Here is a 9,909-nt window from a genome sequence, read left to right on the forward strand (position 1 = left end):
GACCATTTAGATGCAATGTTTTCTTGTCGATTTGGTAGATCCACAAGGATGGCTTGACAGTTGGAACTACAAGGAAACTGCGTATTGTGTTGAGTGCAATAATAAACCATATGCTCGATCACACCATTTAGATGCAATGTTTTCTTGTCGATTTGGTGGATCCACAAGGGTGGCTTGATAGTTAGAACTACAAGAAAACTGCTCATTGTGTTGAGTACAAGAATAAGTACTCACTAGTATGCAATGAAATCAGATAAATCTTATTGGATATCTAATATAATGTGGTTAGGAGTTTGAAGAACAAGATCTTACACATATATTTACAAGGAAAAAAAATGCATTAAGCCTTCTTTTACTTAATACAAAGTTTTACATATTTGTGGATATCATGGTGTGTCTGCTTTAGAATTTTCTATCGAATCTTGAGTACTTTTTATAAGCAAATCATAGTTGATGGAAGCCAACTGGGACAAATTCTGGCAATAAAGTCAAAGTTAAAAGCGTTAATTCCATGATAGTTTCTAGCAATGCCTATTTCTCATTATGTCATAGTACATTCAACTAACCTTGAATGAGAAATTACTGAATGAATAATTTACATTGAGAAGTGGCGCACTGAACTCGGCCAGGTTACTACATTCATCTTCCTGCTCAAAAGTAACAAAATATGTAATTAAACCAGTTTATGCGACTATAGATCGAACATGCAAGAGTGAGGTACCTCTTCATCCACAATGTTGCTGTGTGAACTGTCATCGCATGAAGTGTTGTCTACTTCAGACATTTCATCAAAGTCGCTACCTCCATCAATATGTTCATCGTCTGGATTCCAGATATATCGACTCATAAAATAACTCGTATCAAGTGTATCACCAGATGGTATGAATGTTGCCTGCAATATAAAACATTACATGTAAATGCCGAATAATAACTAGAAAAGAATGAATGAAAGAATTTAACGACCTTCTGTCTTGCGAGTGTGTCCCAGTTGATATTCTTAAAGAAAGAGTGCCTCTTCACCTGTTTAATAGTAGTTCACACAAAGTTTAGACTTATTTTGCACTTTTGTTGAAGCACATTATCTAGAGATCTCCTTAAGTTTTACCTCTCCAGCTCCCGTTGCACCTAAGCGTTGTAGTGGATTATCAATTAGCAGATTGTCTATCAAATCAAAAGCTTCCAAGCTCATGTCACCAGGTATCTGAGGCCATGGAATGTCTCTATTCATAATATTAGCAAATATTTGCTGCACCAAATCAGAACAAATACAAAATCTGTAAGCCAAAAAGCATAAATTTTTAAAAAAATGAAATACTTTGCTTGGCATTTTGGGCAATAAGTTTCTTTTTTAGAGATAAATGAAGCAAATATGCAGAGTTTCATTTCCCAAGAACATGCCTGTGGAGATTCTGCATTAAACGGAGGAATCCCTACGAGCAGCTCAAAAAGAATAACACCAACAGACCACCAATCAGCTGTCGCAGCTGCAAGAAAGATATGATTGGAGATAAGAACCAAATACGTATCAAAATATAAGCTGTGGATATAGCTATATTGTAACAGATAATGCAAATTTATTAACAAACCATGTCCCATGCCGAGAAGTATTTCGGGTGCCAGATAGTCAGGGGTGCCAACAACTGAAAGCTTTTGCCTCCGTTCTTTGTTCACTGATGCTGACTCTAGTTTGACTTCATTATCCTGAAAGATAGCAGTCCTGATGGTTGTTGACCCCGATAAGTCCTCCGTGCTGTTTATCAGACCAACTTTGGATAGCCCGAAATCTGTCAGCTGCCAGGAAACGAATTAGAATTGTAAGCTGAGTAAAAGAAACATTAAAAGGAATGAACATGAAATTGTTGAAGTAACAACCATCATAATCATAAAGCATAGGATTCATTGACCTTGATGTGGCCATCTGGACCAATTAACAAGTTGTCTGGCTTCAAATCTCTATGAATGACATTCAAAGAATGCAAATACTCCAATGCAAGAACCTGACGTCATCAGACACTGATGCATTAGATCCTAATATAGATACACGCTGACAAGAATATAATAAGAAAGAAAAAACTCACAAGTTCGGAAATATATAGACGTGCCATGTCTTCTTCTAAGCACCCGAGATTTCTTAGCAGAGAGAAAAGGTCTCCACCGTTTAGATACTCCATCACCAGATATAGGTTTTCTCTACACGTGAAGGAGTAAAAAAACCGCACCTGTTCATGTCAAATGGTTATCAAACTTGAAGAAGTTACAGTGTCAGAATATTTTACTTATAAGAGTTCATATGTTTGACCTCCTCACCACGAAAGGATTACGAGCTGATATCAATATATCACGTTCAGCCAAAATGCTTTGAACTGCATTTTTACGAATCATATCAGCCTTCTTTAAAACCTGCAATACATATCTGAAATGAGTGATATTACGAAAGAAATTGTATTCATCCCTATTACTTTTAAGAATATAAATCCCTCACCTTTATAGCAAATAAATCACCTGTTGCCCTTTTCCTGGCCAAAAAAACTCGTCCAAATGCACCTCTGCTAATTGGTTTTATTATCTCAAAATCTTCAATAGATGTGCGATCCTTTGAGTATGAACTTGCCGGGCTTGCATGAAAACTCCGGGCTGTGTCCAGACCTATTGGGCTATCTTCATAAGGGATGTTACTTAATGATTCTGATTTTTCATCATCTATCTGTCCACAAAGAATTACGTATTTCTCCCTGTCATATTCAAAGGTAGTATGATTTTTCGTTAGAATAGTATTCCATAAATGACATTTACAGCGTTTTACTAATTTTGAAGACAGATAGTGAAATTTGCTGTTGATTAGAAAAGCTATGTACATATATTTACTCACTGAAGTAGTTTTTCGATACGTCTCCCAAATGTCTCAACAACAAGAGCATCCACCTTTCTGTCCTGGATAGCATATTTGAGGTCATTTAAATGATCAAGCATGAGTTCCAATGCACTGTAGTCATTAGTGTTTATGCGTGCCAGAGATCGAGCAATCTCCAATAGCTTGTGAATCTGCCATTCGATTGGGATGTATTAGATACTTAACTCTGTTATATGATTACAATAACAAGGTTAAGTAAATATGGTATGCCTGCTGTGAGTCTTCATGCTCAGATATGGTTTTCCTTCCGCTCATGAATATATCGATCTGGTTTGTTCTTGGTGTTATTAGAGGTGATCTAGGAGTCAAGCTTCCAGCTGATGAGGCCTTAGGACCAATAATAGGTATTGAAGTCCCACTTGTGCCGCAATTCATAGGCGAAATGTGGAAGTCTTCAGGGTTATGACCATATTCAAGAAGGTTTTCAGAGCATTGACAAGAATTCAGGTGGTCTCTAGGTGATACCTTGTACAAATCTTCAGATATACTTGATAGGGATATTCTCCCACTCTCTTGACTTCCAACTGCCAAGTCAGCACCTTTTGGTGACCATGAATCGATGATCCTTTCAAGAGTTTCTGCAACTCTTTCAAGTCTTTCATTGACACTCAAACCTTTTAAATCACACCTATCAGCAATAGTACATATTCTAGAGTGTTGCTCCACATGTACAGTAGGAATTTCAACTTCACATATACGGCATATTAATGAGCTGTCAGAGGCGGTATAATGTTGTTCTCCTGAAACTCCAGATGTAACTCTCCTTGCATTTGAGGCTGTATCCGAATTATTAGAAGCATGCACTGGGGTATCTTCCATATGGTCGGATAGATCCTTTGATGGGACATCTAAGGCAGAATGGTTTCTGGAACTTCTTTCTGCTGGAGATGGAAGCTTCTTCCATGACGACATTCTTCTACCAGTATACGAAGCCACACTTTTTACAGTTTCCTGTTCCCCTCCATGTGTCTTGGTGGATTTCACATCATTAGCATCAAATTTTCCTAATGGACTACTAAAGGATGGGTATGTAAACTCTCTAACATTTTCTGCATACGCCCCAAGATCACTAAGCTGATGAAGACCAAAAATGTGATGGTTGTCTTCATGACCACACTCATGGTGAAACTGCACGAGCCGGGTGCATCGAGTGAGTATGAATAAAAGACGGGTGTGGACTTGTTTCAGAATACCCATAGGTAAATCCTGACGACGATCATCCAGAGTCTGAACAATATTTTCACACCTCGACCAGAATTCATTGGATGTCATTTTCGCGCATCTACTGGCCATAATTAACAAGTCTTCAAGCGATTCTTTCCATTCTGGATGAGATTCTGAAGTTTCTTCAAGTATCCTCACCATATCTCCAGCAAAAATACCCAAGTCAGAATTGACTTCTTCCTTCAACTTTTCAAACTTCCCTTTGAGCATCACCATGATCTCCTGAAGTAAATACAAATTGAAAAGTTCCATTAACATGTAGCATTATACCGAAAAGCAGAATAGATGCATGAAAATAACAACGCAAACGAGTACCTACCTCTACATGTCCATGTGCATGAGGTTTTCGAATTGGCAGAGGCCGGACTCCTTTAGAATTGAGCTCATGAGAGAAACTCTTTACATCAGGAACTTTTCTACGGCCACTTGTGACATGCATTATCGCGTGAAATCTTGGAGATTGTGTTTCCTTATTGAAAGCTTTGTCATCAGTACCCTAACATCAGTATGTATGTTCTTTAAATCAGTATAAACCTTTAAAAAATATTAAGAACCTATCAGACTACCAGACAATCTAAAACTCTATTCACACTGTTGAAGAACAAGTAAATTCAGATTCAAAGTCTGGTACTAAAATAGAAGGAGACCTTTTTTTCTTATAAATAGAACATCAATAACAGATTCGTCCTCGTTTCTGGGAGGGTTTTTAGTTTAGCACATTTATCTAAAGACTGTAAAAGGTTAGCTTAGCAGAGCACAAAAATTGCACAATTATTGAAATCGCATTATGTGTGGTCAAAGCCAAGAACTTGGAGACTGGGTTTACAACTGAAATAGCAACCTCTGTCCATTTGATCAACATATCTCCTACAACGCCTGTATGAAATGTCACACCCTACAAAGCTTGGTATGAAACAAAACCTTTCACAAGTCATTTACGTATAATTGGTTCCAACGGTTATGCACTAAATACATCCAGAAAAGGCAAGCTAAATTAAAAGGAAAAGAAATATATACATATAGAGTATTCAACTAGTTCCAAGGTAGATAGACTTCTTTATCAGTAGAGATGTCCACAGGAATTTTGAATAATTGACCAGCTCAACTGTGATCATGAAAGTTCAAGATGAAGAACAACTCACAAGGATTCAAAATGACACTTCACAACCTGCTGGTATTCAAAGTGTCACTTCATAAAGAAAGTGACATTCCAAGATCTGTTAATATTTAAAGTAGTACATCACGAAGGATTAATACTCAAATTGGGACTTCAAGTAGCAGCATAGTTCAGAATCTTCACAAGAAGATTCAGAACATGAGGAGACAACTGTGAAAAAGCAAACGTGAAAAAGTTCCAGAGTTCCAGGTTGAGATTAAGGAAAAAGTTGTTATTTTTCCTTTATTTGTTGGTGATCTAGCAAATTTAAAATCCGACAGCAACAAAAGAGGTTTGGGGGAGACTGATGCAAGAAGAAATCAGTTCCATCAAGAGGAATAGTTCCTGCAAAGTATTTGATCCTCCATAATTAAAAAGGCAAACAGTTTTAGGAAGGGAATTCCCTCAAGTGCAATGGGAAATATTTCATTTTGATGTGAAGTCTGCTTTTATATATGTGGAGCTAAAAGAGAGATTTATGTACAAGCATTGTAGCTTGAGAAAGCATTGTATGGTTTAAAGCAGACCCTCACCACGAAACAGCAAAATCGGTGAGTTTTTTCATCTAGATGGATTCGGAAAAAAAAACCCCAATGACCCAACATTATATGTGAAAATACAAGGAACTGAAGATATTATGTTGGTAGCTTCATAATATTGATGACATCATGACATGATTTACACAGACTTTTTACCAAAAATACACAGTTCAATCAATCAACTTACTATGAAATTCAGAATGCTATTATGAAGAAGCTTGAAATGTAAAACTCAGAGAAATTGAGCTTCTCGGTCTTGAACTTCAAGGGAAAAGAACAGTATAATTTTATCACCACAAAAGTATGCTTCGGATAGTTTGAAGCAGTTTACTATGAAGGGATGCAAAACAAATTGAAATTCTATAAATGTTAGTGAGAAATTGATGATTGATGATGGATTGATGGTACAGTTTTGGCAGAAGCAAAGAGGTTCAGAAGTATGGGAGATGATATATCTCCCTCATAAAAGTCCCGATTAGGCATATGCAGTTGGTGTTGTATCAAAGATTATGCATTGTATCAATGTTAATGCCGTCTGACATATTGCTGATACAAGATCATATAGAATTTGATATTCAATGCAAGAAAACTGTGATATGGTAGGCTATTCTGATGGCCATCGGGTGGGGCAAAACGAGACATGAAGAGTAGAAGTACAGTGTTTTACTCTTGGGTCTGAACTAGTCACTTGGGCATCAAAGAAGCAAGCTATTGCTTAAATGTCGTCAATGGAAGCAAATTAGGTAAATGCAACAGCACCAGCCTAGCAAGCTATTGGGCTAAGAAGAGTGCTAAGTGACTTGAACCAAATGCAGCATCAAGCAACTACGATCTTTTGTGACAACGGGTTAGCAGTTGCCATGACAAGAATTCAGTATTATATAGTAGAATTAAGCACAAAATATTAATCATTTTATACACAATTTGGTTGATGAATAAAAAATACTGTTAAAGTGTAGCAAAACAGATCAGCAGCTAGTGGACTTATTTACCAAGTCTCTTACAAGAGCCAAGCTTAAAGAATTTCGAAATCAGGTATGTATGATTGTTAAATCAGTAATTCAAAGTCCGGTGCAGTAACTCAACGCCTGGTTCCAAATTTGTGGGAAGATCTTTATTTTCATTTTATTCCACTTAACGTTAATAACATATTTGCACATTTTAGTTCGGCACGTTATATTTAAAAGCCTATAAAAGCTAGCTTAAGATTCGATAAGAATAACCAGCTTTATTCAGTTATTCCAACTTTGCTTTCTTCCTTATCAATTTCTTAAGTTTGTATTACCTCCATTCCAGCATCGGATGGCAGTTGTATTTGTAACGATTTAGATTGGCCCCAAGACACCTTCTTGCCTAGACCCCAAAAACAAAATATAAAACATTAGCTTGAGAAGTTGAAATCATTACTCTAAACCTAAACAAAACCAGATAAACTCTATCACTAAAATAGATTCACTCATTGCAAGCATTACAAAAACTTTCCTTCTCTAAGATAGTCTATTATGTACTGTAAATATGTAAATCCCAACTTTTACGTACAAGCAATATATATACTAATTCATAAAGCACTTGACCATTTTCTTAAATTCCAAATTTTGTAAGAACAAAAAAATTCCCTACCAGCTAAACACTATATGGAGTTTACATTTGTTATTCATATAACTTCATTGATGTACATGAAAGTCACCACTAATTAAATTGTAACAAAAAAATACAAGATTTATTAGGAAAACCACCTCCAACAAGTCTCTATATTACACCGCCACCCATGATAGTCCTATGTTGGCCACCATCAACCCTAGCCGCTATCTTGACAAAAATTTTGAAATACATTTTTAAAAAACGTTTGATTTAAAGTTGAGGTTAAAAACTCTAGAAACCATCTTTGGTTGCATCGCGGGGATATTCTAGTTTATACTGTATATATATAAAGTTGTTAGGTACCTAAGCTTAGGTGTGGAATACTCACATACTAATTTTATAATCCATAAAATTCATGGAGTCCCAAGCAATTATCCATTAAACAAAAAATATTAAAAAGTTAGTATGTGAGGGGTTCCACACCTAAGCTTAAGTGTCAGACAGCCTTATATTCACTTTTCCCATATATATATATACACACACACACACACATACATCCCAGTGTATTAGGTAATAGTGAAAAGCTAAAGCAGAAATCTTTTAGTGCGATAACTTTTATATTAGGTGATATACCACATGTAATTGAGAGCATTTCACATGTTAAAAAGTCAACAAGTGTACCCAATCCCGCCAATATTTTTTTTTATTTTAAGGCAAACTACTCTACTCCTACCCCTAAATTGCATGAACACCCGTCGAGAAAACCTCAACAATCCACTCCTGCAAATGTAGAACGGGGGACTCAAAACCTGGTGGAATACCCCAAGGTCAAAGACCTTACCTATGGGTCACTAATCCCGCCATTTTAGTTATTCTTTTGGTATCACTTCAACCTTTGGGCTTAATCTAGTGGTTTAAAAGTGAAAGTTCACAAAACAAGTACATTATATGGAAAATGAGTTATCCTCCTAAAAAATCTTCCTAAAACTCCCCCTAATATTATAAAGTTTTGACATGTGGATTCCACCAATTCTCGGTGGAAGCATATATAATTGCTCACATTATTATATACATATATATATATAACTGTGTGTGAGTGTGTTGTATAGGAAGAGAAGGATATACAACCTGTGTCGGCTTTTGCGGGTTGTTCAATTGTAAGAAGTTTACTAGTGCTTGCAGGAACAATCTCAATCTTGTCAATATGATGCAAACTACGAATACGATTAAGTCGGAGATTAGAAGCATCGAGTGTATCAGCTTCATCAGGATAATCGCCATTATGTTTATCACTCAATTCAGATATGGTATGGCTCCGACGAATCGGCGCGAGAGGTATTTTCATCAATTTTAGAACTGACCGCGATCGTTGATGATGGTTGGTTCCACGACCATCATTATCATCAATAGGATGTTTATTATTATTATTTGTGTGATTATCTGATGATGATGATGATGATGAAGGTTCTGGAAGTGTCATTATCAGATTAACTAATTATTGTGAGTGTGAAAATTGAGGAAGAAGATGATGATGATGATGATGATGATGATGATGATAAAAAAGAAAATGAAATTTTTATTTTTAGGTTTTGATTGATTGGATGGATCATGGATCAAATTATTTGTGTTTGATTTGGGGATGTTTTGAGATGGCAGAGATTTTCGCGGGAAGCGGAAACTTAACACGTCAAAGGGTTTTATCAAACTTTTAGGTTCATTTAGGTGAAATTTTGCTTTTATTTTCTAATAACTTAAGAACCCGGGTGATACCCGGGTAGTATTATGATAACTGGGTAATGTTAAATGTAAACACATGACAACACAAATAACTACGAAATAAGTTGTAATTTAAAATAGAATACGCTAAAAGTTCATTGCAATAAAAAAATGTATATGTATGTAAGCAATAAACAATGTAATTATACTAAACAATCTAAACATACAAACCGTATAAAGTTTCATAAATATCTATTTAACAACATATACCAATGATTTTGTGTTGTCAATGATATGAATTAGGATTTGGACGATCAATGCGATACATTTAAGCCTGGGTAATACACGGATGGTGTTATCGTAATTCACATATAGTTTATATCAATATAATTGTTACCGTATAAAGTTACTCAATGCAATAATTACTCTTATTTTATAAATTATTATTACGTTAGTTAATTCCTATGATGCACCGAAACTTCAAACAGGTCGGCGTACCCGTTTCGAAAACTCCTTAGGAACCGAAACTCGTACGAAACGTTTCCTTGAAGTTTCCATATATACCGAAACATTTCTATGAAACTTTCATGTTGTATCTAATTAATATTGAGGTTTAAATGAGCTTTTTCTATTGTCATCTTGCGACTATGCATACCCCCAAACACAAACCCCCTACATTATACAATTGAGATTACCATCAAGCTTTTTCTATTCCAAAATTGATTGGTAAAAATTTAATTCATTATCACCGGTCACCATCAAGCATATATTATAAAACTATA

The 9,909-nt window shown here is 35.7% G+C and overlaps 1 protein-coding gene across 1 annotated transcript; it reads right to left on the reverse strand.

The window, feature by feature from the left end:
• Window positions 1-279: 279 nt before the first annotated feature.
• On the reverse strand, window positions 280-8,756 carry LOC122604963 (probable serine/threonine protein kinase IRE). Its single transcript, XM_043777819.1, has 16 exons — window positions 8,540-8,756; window positions 7,116-7,183; window positions 4,455-4,631; window positions 3,122-4,357; window positions 2,870-3,042; window positions 2,483-2,732; window positions 2,308-2,400; window positions 2,079-2,219; window positions 1,905-1,997; window positions 1,587-1,791; window positions 1,399-1,484; window positions 1,106-1,246; window positions 964-1,020; window positions 722-892; window positions 567-647; window positions 280-476 (listed from the first exon to the last, which is right to left on the reverse strand). Exons 1-16 carry the CDS (start codon window positions 8,754-8,756, stop codon window positions 387-389), a joined length of 3,279 nt encoding a protein of 1,092 aa, XP_043633754.1. The 3' UTR covers window positions 280-386.
• Window positions 8,757-9,909: the final 1,153 nt, after the last annotated feature.

This window comes from Erigeron canadensis, chromosome 6 (assembly GCF_010389155.1).
Source record: "Erigeron canadensis isolate Cc75 chromosome 6, C_canadensis_v1, whole genome shotgun sequence".
NCBI lineage: Eukaryota > Viridiplantae > Streptophyta > Magnoliopsida > Asterales > Asteraceae > Erigeron > Erigeron canadensis.

What these genes read in the sequence shown, in the direction of transcription:
- LOC122604963 (XM_043777819.1), bottom strand. Translation starts at nt 8,756, where the DNA reads ATGAAAATACCTCTCGCGCCGATTCGTCGGAGCCATACCATATCTGAA. An exon ending in GTCTATATATTTCCGAACTT is followed by an intron (nt 1,998 to 2,078) that starts GTGAGTTTTTTC and finishes TGATGACGTCAG; the next exon opens with GTTCTTGCATTGGAGTATTT. An exon ending in GTGCAACGGGAGCTGGAGAG is followed by an intron (nt 1,021 to 1,105) that starts GTAAAACTTAAG and finishes ACTATTAAACAG; the next exon opens with GTGAAGAGGCACTCTTTCTT.